Consider the following 21,452-nt stretch of genomic DNA (forward strand, 5'->3'; position numbering starts at 1 on the left):
ATAAGATTAGGGGTGCTACTGCAGCCTAAAGGTTTTATATGTTTATGAATGTGCTTAACAAGGTTATGAGGATAAGTGTGGACGGATTTGTTTTAAAAAACAAGGTGGTGTGGACTCAAGGCCGGATTATCCAATGGGCATGATGGGCACAGGCCCAGGGGCTCACGCCCACTTGGGGCCCATTTGGAGACTAGTGGGACCCAATTAGGCCATACACAAGCGGCAACCTCCGGTGGTTAAAAGTGAAGCCTATGCAGAAGTGCATAAAACTGCAGTTCCCCCTTCATCCACTAGGGTCTGGCTCCAAAACAGAGCAAATCCCCATAGACTCCCATGTTAAAAAGGCCAACTTCACGGCAGAAATAATCATGTTTACAGCCTGGTTAAAAAATCCATTTTCGGTTTATAGGTCAGGTTTACCTTCATGACAACTGTGGGGGGAGTAAATTTTTTTCTAACTCGCCCGTTTAAAAGTAATTTGATCTCGAAGTTCGGCATTTTTAGAGGCGTGTCCTTTTGATTGACAGGTACCAATCTCCGGCTTCAAGTCAGAAGAACATAGAACAACCGCAGTTTTTAGCCGGTTAACAACATGACTTAGCTTTAGCCCGCTTACCTCCGTTAGCTGGTTAGCTCCCGTTATCTCCAGGTTAGCTTGGTTAGTTTTTAGCTACAAAAAGCTCGGAGTTCGCTCAATGTCAATCATCCGCCATGACACTCACGGCTCCCCTCTCAGCTCCACCTCGACACACATGACACTGCTAACATGGCGACGGTAGGAACCGCCCACCGAGCTTCAATTCAGCTCTTCAGAAACCTACGGATGACGTCACAGAGGCTCCGCCCATCTCTTTATATACAGTCTATGGCCATACACCAGCAGTTTGGACACGAAACAAAATGTACATAAAAGCCAGACAGTTACACCACAGTGTCTACTGGTACCATTAGCTGTTGAGATGATAGCAATGTCATTTCAGAGTGTATCTTTTCACAATTTTCACAATGTTGCGCTGGGGATGGGGGCCCGTGGGACACTCTGGGCCCAGGGGCCTGTGCACTTTTAATCTGGCTCTGTGTGAACTCATTTTTTTATTACTGACTGGAGGCTGGAAGATGTTCGGTTTTACAAAAACCCGGCTACGTGTGTACATGGTCTTGGTTTCAGTTCTCATTTACCGGTTCATTGTTATAGTCTCTCCTATTGTCTTTCTGTTCCATTAAAGCAAGACTCACAGCCTGCCTCGTGCCTCTTCATCCTGCATTTGGGTCCATGTTTCCGCCATTCGCTTACAGAAACAATATTTTGGTTAAATGAAAACATCTAAACTGACCTCTCTAAACTGTAGGCATGGACATTTGGAAATGTATCAAAGCATGTGGCAGCATGACACACAGCTACAACGTCCCACCTCAAAGCTGATTTGACAGCTCAGTTTGAAAACAGGACTTGCGTGTCTTCAGTTTAATTAACTCAAAATGCATAAACACACTAATATACAGATCATAAAAAGACAATATCTTGCCCCGTGTTCTGCATGCTGAGTGCGTGTGGTTAGTGTTCCCGGTATTCTCACAGGCACAGTGTTATTTGCGGTGTGTGTGAAACTGAAATTCTAGCTACTGGCCCACGTTACACCAGTTTGACCAGTTCACAAGATTTTTAGTCGACGACTTGATTTCTCACTGAGATGCAAAGTCGCAATTTTTTTGTAAATTTTGTTTTTCAGTCTGTTTGCCATCTGTCTGTTCCAAAAGTCTTCAAGCAATATGCAGAAAGCTGAACTAAAACTTTAACATTTCTTCACTGGCTTCCTACGCCTGTTTTACCCCCCCGTCACCCTACCAGTGTCCTTAAACCTCATTCTCACCCCAGCAGGAGTAGAGGGCTGGCCTGAACTCCCTGTTGACGTCACATAATCTTCCTCACCTGAGGATTATGATTTCTAACTCAAACATGTATCTTTGCACCTGAAGTTAGATGTCTATTTTTGGCAAATGCCATCATTGTCAATATCCCTTTCTAGCTATCATCTCCTCACTTTTCATGCATGCTTCCCTGAGCAGACCCCTGCCTCTTCTTTTTGTTGGTGTCTTGTTCCCGATGACCTTGATCTTTACTCCTTATGATGTTTACCTTCTCCTCATAACTTCTTCATTGTGTGTTCTTTGTGTCCTCATCTTCCTCCTTTCAGCTTATTAATTTTTTCCCATCTGCTTGTCTTGTTCTACTTCTTAATTTGTCTCGAAATGTTTAACGGTCTGATAAGTCCTATGTAACTCCAAGAAGTTATCTGACAAATATATGCCTGTTTAAGCCAAACATGACAGAGCTAGAGCAGCAGGTGGTCATAGCCTGACATCACCAGGGCTTGAAACACAGAAATAACAACAGGCACTCACATGCACGCCAACTACACAACAAACACTTGGTAACACAGGAAGCGGTCCCCATGGTAACATGGTTTCACATCCTGGCCGGTTGATAGAAATCAGGCACATTTTCTCACAGCCAAGACGGCACAAATACACATCGAGATATGAAAAGTCTGTGATCCTCCAAATACATCTCACCAACGACTCACTTTCTGCCACAGAACACACACACAGTGATATTTACAGTGCACTCCACAGCACATGCAGGCTGTTGATACATTTGAAGCCTGCAGGTATTTGTTACGTGAGACCCTACGTGTGTTGCGTGTGTCGTGAAAGGAGCAGGAGCGGCACTGGTGTTAAGGTCAAACAGATTTTTTCTTTTTTTTTCTTTTATATATTCAGACTTTCTTTAGTTTCACATCTAATATACCTCATTGTCTTTGGTATGTTGGTATGTCGGGCACGGGATGCTATCAGATGTCTCTGGCCCGACTCAGACACCAGCTGCGCCTCTGCTCTTCACAAACAAAGCCTTTTGAAAATGCACGCCATGTGGAGGAAAGGTGAAAGGATTTAGCGGTCAGGAGAGTGTGTTGGTTAGCAGAGTGTGTTGTTGTGCATGCTTTCAGCGGACCTGCATTTGCTTGTGCTGCTGAATGGAATAAACACACAGCACATGTTGGCTACAGTGGTGCCAAAGTCAGATCCAGTTTCTCTCAGTGGGATGTCCTGGTAAATACTGATAGGGTCACGCTCGATGCTCAGCCCGGCTTATTGTCACACATACAAATATAGAGAAGAGATTGTTGCCAAGATGACCACTGTTCCACATGTCACTGTCATCTTTATCTGACATGCCATTTCTCTTTTTACACTACCTCTACATTCATAAGTTGAGCCTGTGTTGATGTGTTTATTACTGACATACATTTCCTCATTATGACCCTGCTCCCTTTTGAAAAAAAATATTTAGACACCTAATAGAATAGTTAAATTTTTTGATTAGATAAATTCTTTAATGCACCTGAAATGAAACAAGTGACATATACATATAAGATGTGTGGTCCTTCTGTCCCATAGAAGGAAAATATGACATAATCAGTTCAAAATCAATGATGTCTATTTCTATAAATTGTGTATGGAAAATTGAGACTACTTTCTCCTTTCTATAAACTAATACTCAAGTTAAGGATAAGAAGTACAAACTACATTAATACTCACTAAGAGATTAATGTTTTTTATCGGCATGGTCTGCAATATGTACTTAACACTGAACAGTTTCACATGTGCATTAAAAGTTCAAAGGTTAAATGAAATTAAAATGCATTGTTATCTTTGCAGATTAAGTATATTACAGGCTTCAGACAAAAAAACTGCATGTCCCTTTTTAATAGTATGTCAACAGCTTAGGACATTCTTGTTTTCATACCTACCTTGGTACTGTCCTGGCACTGGAAGACATAGCAGGCACACTTTGGTGGGTCTTTCACCAGACAAGCAAAGATGCTTGGCTCCTGGCTGTTGTGAATTAGCTTGGTCACTTGGTGCGGACGACATTCAAACAACACAGTGTGTGTCAATGGGTCCCAAAGACGTTGCTCTCCGAGAGTAGACACACACCGCACCCAGGAAGTTGATACGCATAGTAAAATCGTCTTATTGCACGTAGCAGAATCCAGCTGACCACATCCAGGACTACCACAATGCAGCCCTGCACCTGAACCCTTCCCTGCAGACCTGCAGATTTCTGCCACCACCCAGGGCAGCATGGCCATGGTGGTCAGATGGTGGACTGTCCGAGAACCAATCATTGTTAGTTTGTATTTTATTGTCTCCTCGTCCGCCTGTCCGTTCCATTTATGGAGGCTTTGAGTGGAAGAGGCGAGATGGGACAGTGATGGACAGGAGCGGTGGTTTGAGGTTAGAAGGCGACTTGGTTTATCAAAGCCTTGTGGCCTCTGGGCTTCATTTCTTCTTGGCTTCACTTCAAAGCACAATCCCTCCATAGTTTCTGAGACCTGAGGCAGCTGCACGCCTCCTCTACCTGCAAGAGAGAGGTCAGAAGACCGCAGACAGCTATAAACATAGGCTTTTCAGATCCTATAATGCATACAATGAAACATGAAGACATGAAAGAAACCAGGAAGTTTTTCCCAGAAGTGACATTTACCATCTCAGGACAAATACATGACAGCTATATTGCCAGTATCACATAGCCAATGGCTGCCTGCAATCACAGAGTCCAGGAGATGTCAGCCTAGTTCACTCATAAGATGGCAAGTTGAGATTTCCATTTAGAGGAAACATAACATCCCACTCAACAGCAAACGCAGTCAGCAGCAAGGCCGGATTATCCAATGGGCATTATGGGCCCACACCCACTTAAGGCAAACACCAGAGGTTTGGACAGGAAACAACATGTACATAAAAACCAATTAGTTACACCAGTGTCTAGTGTATTGCTATTGGTACCACTGGCTGTGAGATGTTAGAAATGTTGTTTCACAGTGTATAATTCACAATTTTCACAATGTTTCGCTGGGGATGGGGGACCCCTGAAACACTCTGGGCCCAGGGCTCTGTCTACTTTTAATCCGGCCCTGGTCTGCAGGACACGTCTCCTGTCAAACTCTGCCTTTATAAGAAGCCAAAATGACCAGATTAATGTCCAAAGGAGTCCTAACAAATCGTCTTCTTACCTGCTTCACGCGTGACCTTGGTGCGTGATATTTTAAATCCTCAACTTCAGCTCTGTCCGCTGCGCGAGGACATCAGGCGGAAGTGGAAACTACATACCAGAGGAGCGCTGCAAGAGATGCCCTCTTTTATCTGCGTTCAATGTTTCAAACTACGCTTTACGCACGAGGCTGTGCGTAACGTAAACCACTCACAGTTGGAAAGAAAAAACAGCAACAAAACAAAACACAAGGTCCCAAAACGCACAAGTAACCGGTGGGGAATATTTCATGTTCTCTTTAGCTCCCTGCTCGGACAGGAGACACTTAAAGCTGAACAAAAATGACTGGAGCAGTATTACATATGCACGACATAGAGAGAGAGAGAGAGAGAGAGAGAGAGACCTTTACACATCATTCCCTCCTTCTCGCTTGGGTTAAATATAGAGGACCAGCCCAACCCGAGCTCCCGCCCCTGCATGACAAGTGCATGCTGTCCGCGTGCGCTGCCAAAAAGATGCAAGGAATTGGTCAACATTTAGCAGCGTTAGAAACTTTTTTTTATTTGCAAAAATGACATTTTAGCGCAGTATTTTAAAGTAACAGGCACGTGATGCTCATTTAGCTGCTATCTGCGCATTACATCAAATAATTCACACAAAGTGGAATGCAGAAGGGTTCGTTTTGCCTTTAACTGAGAGGTGTGAAGAGTCCCTTTGAGCTGTTACCTTTATTCATATCATGGAATAAAAAGGGGTGTATGAAATTCGTGCGCAATGGCTCCACTTAGTGGCGCGCCATGTTGTGTGATTTTGCAGTTAAAAGTAAAAAAAAAAAATAAAAAAAAAAAGATAAAAATCACTTCAAGTCACTACAGAATACCACAGTCTCAAAGTTTGACAGCTGTTAGTCATATTCAGTAGTTTTAGCCTTACTACATAATATAGAATTTTTTTTACATCAACATCAGTCCAGCTGAGACTGAAGCACAGTGTAGTTAGTCGACTAAATTGTTATATAGCAGTGAAATGCAGCAGATTGGAGCTGCTGCATTTCATGATCTTCAGCACTGAGACACACCAAATCTAAAACATGATGCTGAATATAAAACATCTGGATCCCAAACAAAATAAAACATCTGATCTGAACACTCCAACTCAAAGTGACAGTATGATGCCATTGTACATCTTTCACATTGTTTAAACATGACAGAAAAGGTAGATTATGTTAAGGAATGGTGCCTTTGCTGGTCCAAATCCTGATAAAGGCATAATAGTCTAAGTCAAGCTGGTATTAACCGTCTCCGGGAGTTATTAGGACATAATGTGAAGCGGTGGTCAGAAATACTTTTCACTATTCATCCTGTTACTCCTTTATCTCTCATCGCTACTCTGGCTTTGGCTGCAGCTTGTTCTTCTCTGGCTCGAAGAAGTTTTCTATAATGGCTCCAACCAGGTCATCCAGTTCCTTCTTCAGGTGTGCCACATCGCTGATGGAAACCCAGAATGAGAGAACAAAAACATCATAGTGACTGTAAGTCTGTGAATAAGTACAGATACCAGTAAGATATTCAGAACTTAAACTATTAGCTGAATCTGAAAAACTAGTCAAAGATCTAAAAGTTTTTTGTTTTAAACTTTCTAATGCGATATCGTTTTGTTTTTATGTGATGTATTTAAATAATAAATGAAGATTTTCGGCAAAAGTAAAGCATGAAATATCAGTAAGTTGTTTTCATCAACACTGACTATCACCTTCCTGCATAGTTAAATAAAAAATCATTATAATTTATTATAATAGTAAATGTCCTGCCTTAAACACATCAGTCTCTTCGGTGGTCTCATCTCTGATGACCCACCTGTTACCAGGAGCTGCACAGAGCTCAGTATAGTATTTGATTTTCGGTTCAGTGCCGCTGGTTCTCATGGTGGCGACGCCACCGTTGGAGAAGGTAAAGGTGATCATCTGACTGGAACTGGACGTGGGTAGAACCTAAAAGAGAAGGGAAGAGGGAGAGATGCTTGTCAAATACGCATTTAGACTAAAAGACTTAATGTCAAAATCTGAGAAAATAAAAATGTGTCTTTTGATTTGATGTTCTTCATCCTTGTGGTTTGTTTCAGAAAAATGTCATGTCTTGGAGGCCAGAGTCTGTAACCTTCTTTCTTCCCATGTTTTCGCTTTCTACCTTCAATGTATGTTGTTTATTAAAGATAAAAAGCCCTTCTCTGATTGGGAGACGGCATCACATCTAGATAATCTACATGGGATGTGAGGTGCTCAGACTGTCGGAGTGTGTTTTTTGCCCTCACAGCCTTGTTGTCGGGTTGGTTGCTGTCATAGCCGGTGGTCAGGTCTCGAATAGTGGAAACGGAGAAGCGACCACATTCGGTGGGATACCGGTCCCCCTTACCACCGAAGTTACGCAGGTGCTCAAAAAGACCACGGATCACATTCTGGTCATGGCAGATAAAGTAGGAGTTCTTGGTGATGTGGTAGCCATACCTGAGGAAGACAAGTGAACAGAGTTAGTCTGCAGGGAGAGAATCAAAGATGGAAAAATGTAACGTTCACATGCATGACCCTCACTCTTCATAGATGGTAGTGAGCTGCTGTGAGAGGCTTTTGTTTTTAGTGGCCAGATAAGAAATCATCTCTCCCGCTATGGCTGCAGCACTGACTCCATCCTTGTCCAGTACGGAGTCGCAACACATATATCCTGCAACAACACACACACACACACTTTCAGTCAATTCCCCAGTTGCTGTAGTCAGCTGTTGTTTCTTTAAATAACAGTGTGTGTGTGTGCAAAGGCATGTGCTTCTAATTACAGCATCATAATCGTGTTATATGGGAATGCTCTGTGTTATGTTTTGTGTTACACTAACTGTGTTTTCTTAACCCCACACGACTTTGTGTTTGACTGTGAGCATAGAAGGACTGTGGTTCTTAGCTGATGCAAATCTGCTGCTACAAGCTTCTCCATTAACGTATGATACAGACTGTACAACACAGTTGAGGCACCCGTGCAAACACATAGTAGTAGACATGATAGAAGACATCCTTGAGTCTGGCTAAAAGAAACCTTCTGAGTAAGATTAGGATAGATTGTTGTCAGAAGTTTCAGCCACAAAGGTACAAATTTTAAAGCAAATTTGGAACAGATTATTTCTAAAGTTACAATGTTATCTATGTTCCATTCCTCGCCTACAACCATAAGATCTGGGTGCTGAATGAAAGAAGAATGGAATAGCAGATTCAAGAGACAGAAGAGAGTTTCTCTGAGTGGGTAACTGGAGCTGAAGTGGTTCGGAATCAGATTAAAATGCCTTCTGGGCTCTTTTTATTGCAGGATTTTGGGGCATGTCCAACTAGGAGGAGGTCCAAAAGCAGATCTAGGACTCTGTAGTGAGAATATATACTATACTGTACACCCCTCTTGGCCGAGGAATGCCCCAGCAGAAGCTGCAAGCCCCAATTTTATTCCTTCCCTACAGTGAGGCGCCTGATTTCCAGAATAAGTTGGTAGATCCTTTAAGTCCAACTATCTCAATTTTCCTACTGGTTTCAAAGCAGTTTATGCATTTCTGGCTGTAAAGTAAGCAACAAAAATCTTTTCCTATCCTGCAGGGCATCCCTGTAAAAATCTAACAGTACAGCGCAAGGACAAAGCAGGATGTAAAGATTAAAAGAGGAGTAGATGCGTAATAAATGAAGAAACGACAAATACACAGATGCAACATCTTGTTATGGTTTCCAGTCAACTAATCCAACACTTCCTATGGAGGAGTTAAATTAATTATTTAGCTTGTAACACAGTGAAGTATATCTTGTACATGAATACTTTGGCACAGAAAAAGTGCAGGTGTGGGCGATTTCTTCTGCAGGTGATCTGCCAACACTAAACAAAGATGTCATCATCTTATTATAAGTAACAAGCAAGTAAATCTGCAGACATAAAAAAGTCAGCATGGGATTGCAAAGAAGAAGACTTGCGGCTTCTTTCTAGTATAAACGTGACAAGCCAGAAGCATAAGAATGACCTTGTTTGGTTGTCATTTTGTTAAAAACATGAGTTTCACTGGCTGCATGCAACGTCGATGGCTAACTTTCTTAGGTGGAGAAAATAATGACAGTGAACATCTGTCTGCAAATGTGACACTATATATGGGTTAACCTGAACAGCAACATCTGTAATTATGAAATATACTCACACAACCCCACTCCAGCATCAACAAATACATTTAAAAAAGCCAGTTTAAATTTTTTAAAATATTTTCATAATTTATTTTAAATCAAAGACTGACAACAAACAACCAAATGAGTATTTTTAAATCTAATAGATTGTAATGAAACTTGTGGAAAAACATTTTTAACCTCCATAACAGCAAGTTCTCACTTTCACCTGCTGTTAACCCTTCAGCTTGTCTATATCCAAGAAAATGAGTGCATATCAACATAAACCTGCCTGAGCCTGAAATGACTGCCTCCGGGCCATGTGGGGACTGAACGGCACTGAAGGATGATACACTCAACAGGGGTGTGAAAATTGAATTTTTTGCTCCATTATTTTAAAATTGACTTAAAAAAAAAAATAAAATAAAATAAATTTTTTCCATATAAATAAATTTTTTTTAAAAAATCCATTTTGAAATTTTAGTAATTTTTATTGTTCTTATTGATTTTTTACTTGTCTTCTTGGGCATTATTGCAGCAGAATGATGGTCTAGCTCAGGGGTCAGCAACCCAAAATGTTGAAAGAGCCATACTGGACCAAAAAAACAAAAAACAAATATGTCTGGAGAGGCAAAAAATTAAAAGCCTTATATAAGCCTTATCATGAAGGCAACACATGCTTTATGTATCTATATTAGCTATATTAGCCTACTATCAAAATGACTAAGTTGGCTACAAATACATAATGAGCCTTAATGATAAAATGTTTATTTTCCCTGCAGCGCATCCTATAGAGAATGACGCACCACGTGACTACTCTGTTGTACGATGCCGTCATGCTTAACTTTATTACAATATTAATGAATTATGTTTCGTTGCATTGATCAAATTAAAACAATGCAATTAAGAAATCAGATTTTTTTTTTTATGTCATTTTTATTTTTAAGAATTCAAAAAAACAACAAAATGGAATGTGCATAACGCGCCCCTTATTTGGGTAACAAACAGAGGGCAGTAAAACGCAGCCTGCATTTATAAAAAATAAAACAGCAGCCTTTTAAAAAAAAAGGTAAAGTATATCAAATCAAATGAATACAGTTTTATTTCTGTAAAGCAAGTCAGTGCGAGGGTAAAACACAGCAGCATCGTATTCTCTTTAGGCACGCAACCAACGCAGCGATCCTCCGACCTGAGCACCGTTACCAAGTGTCATTCCAGATATATACTAACAAAAATCAGAAATAATTTTATAAAAACATCCACTTTGTTACTTAGTCTGTGTCTATGAAGGATTATGTTCTTCCCCGTTTAATGTGACTTCTGTTCTCGGACATCACTGGTCAGCTTCTAAACATGTAAGATGTAACTTGTTCTGAATTAATGTCCTTGATTTGCTGATCGGTGATGTTGCCGCCATTTTAATGGTCCTTTCCTTCACTGTCTTAACGGAGGTGCATGTCTTTGATTTTCTGTATTATCTCAGTTTTGTTTTTGAAGTCTGGAAATACGTGTCCTGATATGTTGATGACTGACTCCTTCATGTAGTCACCATCTGTGAACGGTTTTCCATGCTTTATTATCTCCCGGGTTACAACAAAACTTGCAGCAGTAGTGGAGTTTGGAGATGCAATCCACTTAAATCTATTTTTGCGCTTCTCAAATTTCTCCAGAAGTAATGCAATTGCACATGCTTTCCCTGGAGATGTCTTTCCACATTACTCTTTTTGTTATTTGACAACTTCTCACTACAGAGCAAACATTCAGGCAATCCTTCCGCATTGGCAATGAATACAAATGCAGTCCAAGAAACGTTGAATCCTCTGTTCTCCTCGGTTATTTTTCTCTTTTTCCCTTTTGGACCCATATCCCATCACACAGCCACCGGTTTTGTTTACAACAAACACCTGCCTGGCATCCCGCCCTGCTGATAGGCTATGTGTGTCGCAGGCTATGACGCAAATCTTCCTTGACAGAAATGTTAAAATTTAATATTTATTCTACACATTTTTACAGCGCTGGAAAACGTTAAGATTGTTTGTGTCATGGTTGTCCTCCTACAGAACTATATCAAAACAAAAATATATATCCCTCCCCCATCTATTTCCATTTTTTAAACATTTTTGAAAAAGCTCCAGGGAGCCACTAGGGTGGCGCTAAAGAGCCGCATGCGGCTCCAGAGCCGCGGGTTGCCGACCCCTGGGCTAGCTACTGTGTTGTTTTTTCTCAATTGAAATCACGAAAAAAGATGAGCAAAAAAAAAAAAAAAAACAGTTTTACACATTTTTTTGTTTTTAAATCTACAAAAATCAGCTAAATCGAACAATTGTGAGAATCGCAATTTAAATCGAATTGACACCGAATCGGGACACAAGCATACCGTCACAGCCCTAACACTCAAGCAAACAAAGAAAATAAAGACAATAAAATCATAGCAGTAGAAGGTATGGGTTACTATAAGAAGAAAAAGGAAGAATAAACTACTCCCACAAACCTTCATATGTCACACTGTGACTGATTTAAACTACTTCTCAGTGCTCTGAATGGAAAACCACCACAAGGAGGCAAACTGCAAAAACCAGTCTCCACATATTTTACTCTCAACGTTTCACAATGCCTGCCTCATAAATCCCAACAGTAGTCACTTTTATTTGCTTATTTATTTTGTCAAATCTCAAAACAGAATTTGCAACAGGTGCAGTTTGTAAATCGGATCTATAATGTGATACCTCCAAGAATTAATTAGGGCTTTTCCACATGTAAGCTCGGCATCGCTGGCCAAATATGCAAATATTAATTAGTCAAGAAGCTCTCAGGTCATATTTGATTTCCACTGGGTTTTATTAACATGCTTAGACCAAAATGTTGCCTTATGCAGCTGGATAAATGTACAGCCAATCAGACCAATGACAAGTCATGCGGGGTTGAGAAAAATGCCTCTACGTTGCTTCCCTGCATACAGACATATTGTATCAAACCTGCCTCTACAATATAAATAACTAGAAGCACCCACAGAGTGCTGACCTCTGCATTGCAATTGCTTTTTCCAATGATTGAGTTAGAAGCTCAAATGGCAAAATTATCCTGGACTCAGGATATTACTAATGGATCCAGTCATCTGCATCACTTCCAAATATAACTAATTGTTCATTATTCCATTTCTACGATTTCCTGGAAATTTGATCAAAATATGTCCATAACTTTTTGAGCTATGTTGCAAACAGACAGACAGACAAATTAATGTTGTGATTTGCCAGACTGGGACAGCCTGGGGGGACACATTTACAAACAGAAAAGGGGTTACCTATCAGAACAAATGATACACATGCCATTAAAAATCTTTGATGCTCTACTTACCTTGTGACAACATGTATGGCTCAAATGAAATTGTGTGTGTACATACCTATGGCCTCCTCAAAAGCAAACAGAACAGTTTTCCCCTGGTCCAAGAGGTCTTTGGCTCTGTTCCCCATCCACTTAAAACCAGTTAGTGTCTCCTGTTCAAACAAAATATGACACGTTGTAATAAACAATTGTTTTACATTTACAAAAGTGAAGCCTGCCAATCATAGAAAGTTATCATTTTATCACTGATAGTCACTAAATACAGAAAAAATAGAAATTAAATGCAAAAAACTCAAAGTATTTTACAGTAAGAAAGCCTGACTACTTTTTTATATGTTTATAATTTCAGATGTTTATATTTATTTTATCCTTTTTTATTTTTTTTACTTTGATATTTTATACTTTTGTTGCACCTTATGACATTTTCACACATTTTCAATTTCATTGTAATCATGCAATGACAATAAAGACATTCAATTTAATTGATATGATTAGAAATGTAAACGTGGCTTCATCTGGCAGAAGAAAGTAACTTTAAGAATCTTGGAGAAAAATAATTTCTGACCTGGAGCCTCATTAATAACCTGTGTGCACATGTTAAATTGTTGCCATAATGACTGTTGCCATAATCCAGTTTAGATAGTCACCAATCAGACTCATTTCTTAGTATCCGTACGTATGAGACTGCGAGTTATTAGATAATAATATATTGATGAATGTGATCATTTGCAGGTTGGGATATAAAGATGTTTCCAGATGGACAGCTATAAAAGAAACTTCATCTGAGGGTGTTGGTGTTTTTTTCTTTTAACAAACCCGATTCTTTTGTGGTGCTTGACATTTTTGGCATTTTTATGAGCATTTGTTTTTATCTAGATCTTGTGCATTGTTTAATAAATGAGGCCCAAATAATGAAGCACTGCTGCTTCCAACATATGACATAAAATTAGAGTAAAACTTGAAGACATTACCTCAAAGTGAAAACCTTCCTTCAGAGCGATGGCTCGCAGTATTTTGGATGAGACGGTGCTCGACAACATGTAGACGTTTTTCACAGCAGCGGCGTCAGGATTCTGCTGCTTCCAGCAGTGGAACAACCACCAGCCGAGCAACGCTCCCAACTCATTACCGCTGAATACTCGCCACTGGCCACTGACGCACAAAGACAGACAAGTTAAGACCAAAACTAAATGACTGTCATGTTAAAAAAAACTTCAGCTTTAATGTTGTAGTTATGCGTTTTAATCTGGATTTAAAGGCAGAGTATGTAAGATTTCAAGGCGATTCTTTCCACCACCAGGTGGCAAACACCAGGTCGTGAGCAAAACCAAAAAACTACTACCTCCACAAACGACCACAGGTTGGCAGTAATGAGCAAAACTCACCCCTCACCTTTGCCAGCTCCAATGAGGGCAGGAATCGCTTGTGAGCTGTAGCTCAGAGCCGCTCTGCAATAAATGGGCTTATACTCCCCCTACTGGTGGAAAAGAAGTACTTTTTTTTTTTTTTTTTTTTTACTGGTCAGAAAACATTTAAGAAGGGTCTTTGTCATTAATTAAACTTGTAATTTAATAACCCATCATATATGGACAGACTGGAACCTACATGTTTAAAAAACAATCTCATTATGATTGCAGTTATATTTTGTTAATTTATTTTGAAAATATTGAAAATTTTACATACTCCACCTTTAAGCTAATTCTGAAGGCTTTTTGAGATGTAGAGGTTTTAATGATGTGAGAAAATATATGATGGATTTTTGAAGGTTAATCCCATAAAGTTACCTTAATAAAACTGTTTCAGTCTCTGAAGAAGAGAAAAATACCTACAATGTAAGTAGTTGTACTTTCAAACAACTTCAAATTAAAACAACTTCATAAACTTGTTTTTTTGTTTTTTCCTAATTATAGAAATAATTTTGAATTAGTTGCTTCTAAATTTGTTGCTGCATGTCTGATTTTGTGCCACATCTTTTAAGATATTGGAGCCATTTTGCAAAGAAGTGTGAAATGCTTGCCTTGCTGTCTGATGGAGCTGTATGAGAGCAAGATGAAAATTAGGGAAGGGAAAATCAAATTAAAAAAAAAAAAAAATTGGGATTCTTTGCTTCACGTTTTAAAATCAATTTTTGTTTAAAAAAATCAATTTCTTTTTGTTAAAAACTTTATTTTTTTGTTAAAAACTAGTTTTTTTCAAATAAATAAAAATAATCCATTGTAAAAATTTTTTAAATTTTGACTGTTTTTAATCAATCTTTTTACTTGTCTTTTTGGGCATTATAGCAGCAGAATGATGGTCTGGCTACTCTGTTGTTTTTTTCCTAATTGAAATAAAAAAAAATGACAAACAAAAAATAAAAGTTTACTTAATTTTTCTTTTTGTTGTTTTTAAATCTACAAAAATCAGCAATATCGAAGAATTGTGAGAATCACAATTTAAATCAAATCGGCACCCAAAAAAAAAAAATCAGAACTGAATCAAATCGGGACAAAAGCATACCATAACAGCTCTAATGAAAATGCAACACATCACATGACTGCATGCTGGCTTTCGCTTACAAAGCTGTTGCTGTTCAGGGAAGTTCATGAAACATCTTGAATGTTTGTTAAATCACAGAAACACACCTTTCCTGCCTTTCAGCAGCAGCCAGTCGATCAGCATCAGGATCATTGGCCAACACTACAGAGGCGCTCTCCCTCTCTGCGAGGGCAAATGACAATGTCTGCAAAGCAAACACACACACATAATTCACCACCTGCCAAAATGCAGTGTATGCTCGATGTGACTGGATGTGTCATATGGTGGCAACGTTGTGTGAGTGTTCAGTGTGTCCAGTACACACCAGGACTCCCTCTCCCTCCTCAGGATTGGGGTATTTAACAGTGGGAAATTCAGGGTCTGGATCTTTCTGTTCCTCCACGGCGTATGGCGGTTGAAGACCGAAGGCCTCGAATGCTGACTGGACAAATGAGTGACCAACACCGTGCACAGATGTGTGCACTATTTTAACTTCTGAGGTCTTGTTAATTTCCCTGTGAAAAAAAGAGAAAAATATACATTTTAAAGTTTAGATATCTCAGGTTTTTCTCAGTGTTAGCATGGCAAACGGCATAAAATCATCAGTGGAACTCATCTTATCGAGTGTTTAGAATGTAAATGCTGCTCAAAGGCTACTTTTAATCCATGGATCACCTGTGATGGCAGTGTTTCTGGATGGCTTTGAAGTACTGTGTGTGGATATCCTGATAGGGGTCTTTGAGCAAAGGGCTCTTCATGGCTTCTTCTGTGTTCCAAGACTCTGGCCAAGGCTCCAAGTTCTCCTCAATGGCTTTGGAGATCCCCCGGTCGTGAGGAGAAACAATCTGGGCACCATTTTCCCAGTAAACCTGGGTCGGGAAATGAATGGGAATAAATGCAGAAAGAATAGGGAAATATCCTTTAACTGTCACCATTATTAAATAAAAGCAAATAAGATAACTAATAGGATTACTGATAACTGATTGCAGTGAGTGAGAAACTCTTTTTGGAAAAAAAAAAAAAAGGTTAAAAAGACACGTTTATGTCGGCTTACCTTGTAGCCGTTGTCCTGTTTGGGGTTGTGTGAGGCAGTTACCATGATACCAGCACACAAACCCAGATGGGAAACAGTAAAAGGCTGCAGGAATTAGAAGAAATGACACAAGTACACTGCATTTAATATCAATCTGAAGAAAAAAAGTTCAAACACAAGGATGTTCAAACATGAAGCACGAATAACCAGCACAAAATTCTCATGTTCGGAAAATAGTTTCTCAGGCTCAATAAAACTATTAGGATCCAACTCATTATGGAATTAAGGAACTATAATTATGCTGCAATTATATATTAATTTTCATGTGTTTACAACATTTGTTTTAACTGATGATTCATCACTAAACTTTCTCTGAATTTTTATTTTCACTTTTTCTTGCTTGAAGCTCATCTGTACGTCTCAGATATCAAAACTTTGTACTTAAACTACAGACTGCAGTGAACTTCCTCTTAAAATCAGCTGTAAGACAAATTATGATGGTCTCATATACTGTTATGTGACATAAAAATTAAATGCAGGTTAATAGGAATCTAGAATGACCTTTAAAGAGAAGTTTTCCTATTGGCACAAAAGAAGAAACCAGATTTACTTTCATTTTTAGGATTATCTATGACTTTCAGTACAAAGCGATCGCTTTGAGCTTTACCCTGCTGTACAAACATGTTTCAGGCAGACAGAGCGTTGCATGAATGGTGCACCTTCACAACTCTTACATATAACCTGGCAGAGTATATGTGCATTATATAACAGTGAGAAATGAGGATTTTAAACGGAATTTGCCCTTTAGCCTCGGTTCTGCGGTCCTCCTCTGCACAGGCAACCACAACAGCAACACCTCAGATAAAGAAACCATCGAAATTGAAGCGATTACCACAAAGGGTGTTGGGGTGATCTCAGAGAAGAGGTGGACTGGCACTCCTCGGCTGATGAACACCGCTGCAGCCAGGCTGGCAAATCGCTTACTGCCGCCCCCGCTGGGAGGGTGGGCTCTAGCGTCGTACCCAATCACCACACCTCGTTCTTTAAGGTTCCCAAAAGTCTGCTCCAGGTAGCAGCAGAAACCCTGTCAGGGAGGAGACAAGAAAAAGGGAAAGAAAGATAAGGTGAAGAGGTCCATCCACAAGAGGGTCTGTCAAAATAACAATTATACTCCATATATTACACCATAAAACTAAGTTCTTTTCTATGATATAACAAAAGTCAATGCATGAATTGAGACGGCAGATGCTGGTGCTAACAAAGGCTGTGTGATGAAAAGATGAGAAGTGCTTTAGTGCATCGGAGAATTTAAGTGTAATGTGACTGCTCCTTCAGCATCAGATCTTAAGAGTCAGCAAGCATAATCTCCTTTAAATCCAGTTTCCTACAACATGGTACAACTCTACTCACTTCCTTTTATTTTTCCACTGAGGATGGTACCTGGTGGCTTGTTTTAGTGTCAAGTTTTCCAGAGAGGTGGAATTATATTTATAAGGATGCCTGCCAAATAATTGTGTTGTTTTAAAGACTGGGAACAGTGGAGATGGCAACACTGACTTCCTACACACACAGCAAAATTCAAATTTTATGTATATAGCACATCTAACAAAACCCCAGCTGACCAAAGTGCTGAACAAAGTTAAAATAAGATTAAAAGTACAAATACTAATAATATCAAAAAGTGCAGTCTTTAGTAACCTGTGAGATAAAATACTACGGGGACAACAGGTACATCATTAAAACTCGATAAAAAATAGATATATACAACAAAATATATACATAGAAAGCAACCAAAGTATCCTGTCTAACTTGGTCTTAAACGTCAGGGAGAAAGAATGGATTTTCAGACTGATTGAACTGATCCTGGGAAAATGAGGGCCTAACGGAGAGATGAAGGCTGTTCCACACAGCTGCTACTCCTCCTCTGCAAAAAAGATCTCCAACACATTCATACTCATTGTGGGAGGGTCACTCTTTTCTTTAGGAGACATACAGTAGATACAGAAGTCTGTGTCCTGTTTTCAAGCAACCCTGCTATGACTAATTAGATATGAATCACGCTTCCAGAGAAGGGACATTATAAGTCGCTGTACTGTACGTCTTCTGGCAGGGTTTGCAAATAGCTGGAAGGATCCAGATGTAATTCAATACAGCTGCGTTTCACACAATAAAGTCTTTTAAAGCAATCAAAACTGTTGATTTTAGCGCTGACACCCGTAGGCAATGATAAAAGTATCATTAAAATTATATCAGATATGATTTGGTTGAGATAAAATACCTCATTTGTAAGATGCTGATAAACTTATTGAGTGGATTTAAGTTTTTTTATTTCCAAATGTAAAGCCATTGTCAATTTTTTTGTTAGCTGTATCTCCTTGTAAATACGAGTGAAAAAGCAGTTCCTTGTGTGCTTCAAAGTCCACAATGTACAGCACAGGATTCCTTCAAAAGGAGAAAGAGGTTGTTCATGTGACTTGGTGCTTAATGTGCAGCAGGAGTTTATCTATTAACCAACCTGCGTGGTCTGGATGATAGTGAGGTCATTCATGCAGGATATGCCGGGGCCCATCGCTGCTCTCAGCCCTGCTGTGCCAAACTCCATCCTGGAGGAGAAACATTTCCTCAGCTCCTCCACTGCTCCCTCCTTTGCCAGTTTCTGCACCATTGATGCAGTTTTAGGGTTCTGAGGAAGAAAAACCAAGACAAACTCAAAACTGATCATTGAAAATGGCTAAAAACTGTAGTTTGAATCGAGGCTTGTAACTTGATTTTGAAAATGAAGTTAAGAGTAATAAGTAAATAATAATAATAATAATAATAATAATAATAATAATAATAATAATGACGTATTTTCTGTGTAGAATCGTGTAAATTGTAAATGCTAAAAATGACCTTTTACTGCAGACTTGAACTGAAATTTGAGGCCAGTTTGATGTATCAGTTTAATGGTTTAATGTGCAATTAGTGAACGCCCAATTTTTTTCTTATTAGAGTAAAACAAAAAGCCATTTATAAATGCATAATTTGTACAAAAGGTATCTTTTTTTTTTTAAAACACCTAAAAATAATTAAAAATACTTCTTGCCTTATTTCTAAAGATCAAGTGTTTTGTAATGGAAAAGTTCGCAGGAGGATACTTTTTCTTATAGACAAATTGTTGCTTAAGGATTATACAAAAATGGGGGAAAAGTGTCTATATCTACATGGCACCTTTTTTGCATAAACCAAAAACTTAGTGAAATAATTCACCTGATCAACAGTGGTGACCAAAATTACAATGTCAGTGACAATTCAGTCAGATATTTCCTGTTCAGTGGGGAAATTGAGATACCTCAATCTTCCCATGATAAAAGAACTGGAGTCCCTGCGCCAACAAGATCTAATTGGTGGCACTGCATGTCTTTTTAAGGCTAAAAAGGACTCGCCGTGTGTTGGTCAGATAGTTGAATGCATGCTGGTCTGATCTGAGTGTGTGTGCATCATGTGAATAAACTTAGTTTCTTTATTTAATAATATAACAGATAAGTGTGACAGTCTGTTTGGAGCACCGATAATGGTTTTTAAAGTATCAAGAGAGTTAATGTTGTGCTTTCTTTCCCTGGTGCAAAACATCTGTCATACTTTTTGATAACAGCTGATTATTAGATCAAATATTTAAAACTGTTATTATTAAAACAATTACAAAAATAAAACACACAATTATAACAACTGTTACTACTACAGCTAATAACAACAACAATAATAAATAATAATAATAATAATAATAATAATAATAATAATAATAATAATAAGTATGGCTCGGACCCTAATAATAATAATAATAATAATAATAATAATAATAATAATATATTTTCTGAGTGGATGCTAAAACTTGGAGATATTTGAGAAACAAAATACCTGTTGACCTCTGAACTTCAGTTTTTACTTTTTCACTTGAATATGCAACGCAAAAAAAGACAAAGAAAATACTAATTGCATTTATAGACTAATTAAAAGACCAGATTATCTGAAGCGCATGGAATACAATAATTACTACACCATTAGTTATTATTACAGAGAAGTAAATATCTGCACTGCAGTTAGTCTATGAGACACCAGTCCTTAGTTGTTTATTCAGTTATTCATTGTGAAACCAGGCAGAAGTAACAAAATTTCATTACAGAGGATTTTAAAAACAGCACCTTTTATTGGCAATTTGTGATTTTATTTACCACAACAAAATCGACTACTTTGCACTCTTTTTTTTTTTATTCACACCTTTCCATTTGTTACCTTTCAGTTTTGCTATTCCCACTCTTGAGTTAGCCGATCTGAGACCTTTATATTCAATAAAATCACTTCATTTAACAATTCCTTCAAAAAATATAAAGTTTAATTTTTTTGGTGACAAGTAATGGCTAGCAAATAAACACCATTTACAGGAGTAAAAACAAGTGTGTGGTGCTATACAAACATAGAGAGGATTTCTTTTTATTTACCAAGTCACTTTCACCTTTCAAGCTTCAGCAATAAAATAAAAGAGAAACTAATATTAATTCTGGACATAAAGTGTTCTTTTTCTCTAGTGGGAAAAATAAAGCCATCTCCCACAGAAGTAGATTAAAGAAAGCGAATATCGACTGAAGTTGGGAACAAAGTGTACTTTGTTCATTATTGTAAAAGTTTTGTGTTATAAATCATGAAATATATAAGGCTCAGTTAAAGCTTTTTTTTGTATTTAAGAAGTTAAAAGACCATAAATGGTGTTAAATTTCTTGAGTGGTTTTATTGAAAGCCTATCGTTAGCTGTTACTTTTGTGATAAATTAATAATATATCTTAAAAAGGTTTAAAGAACAAATAATTAGTGTGTTTCCATTGTTGCAGTTGGTAATCAATCACTTCAGATAGGCCACATCATCCATCATCCAGTGATACACAACCATGTATCACTGAGTTATGGGTTCATACCGTTTGTATGCATGAAGATGAATTAAACTTACTTCATTTTCCACTGACAAGACAAACTGAAGTAAAACTATCAAACCAGAAGTTACTTATTAGCAGAGGACTGCTCTTGGTTGCATCATTTAACTCATCTGTTGCTAAATGTGTTTAAATTGCGGTTAAATGTGAGACCTTATAAACTCAGCATCAAGAAAAACCACATTATTAAAGTGAAACTGAAAGAACATGTTAAAGTTGTTTATATAATTTGATCATTCTTTTTATTTTCAGGTAATATAAAGGAAGCTAACTGGCTAGCTGTCAGTTTACCTTGTCGTACTGGAGCCACAGCCGGATGGACTGGTCCAGACTGGAGTCGCCTGTTGGGGACAAATCTTTCTCCAT

At 38.5% G+C, this 21,452-nt stretch overlaps 1 protein-coding gene across 1 annotated transcript; it reads right to left on the bottom strand.

Moving 5' to 3' along the window:
* Nucleotides 1-6,129: 6,129 nt before the first annotated feature.
* On the bottom strand, nt 6,130-21,452 carry pgm2 (phosphoglucomutase 2; the record flags this gene model as incomplete). The annotated part of the gene is made up of 13 exons (XM_079263908.1): nt 6,130-6,543; nt 6,913-7,046; nt 7,367-7,559; nt 7,644-7,773; nt 12,631-12,724; nt 13,544-13,724; nt 15,197-15,294; nt 15,415-15,604; nt 15,765-15,958; nt 16,144-16,227; nt 17,015-17,206; nt 18,638-18,805; nt 21,378-21,452. The coding sequence occupies 13 exons, from the start codon at nt 21,450-21,452 to the stop codon at nt 6,441-6,443; spliced, it is 1,836 nt and encodes a 611-aa protein (XP_079120034.1). The 3' UTR covers nt 6,130-6,440.

Source organism: Telmatherina bonti (assembly GCF_933228915.1).
Source record: "Telmatherina bonti genome assembly, chromosome: 3".
NCBI classification, from domain to species: domain Eukaryota; kingdom Metazoa; phylum Chordata; class Actinopteri; order Atheriniformes; family Telmatherinidae; genus Telmatherina; species Telmatherina bonti.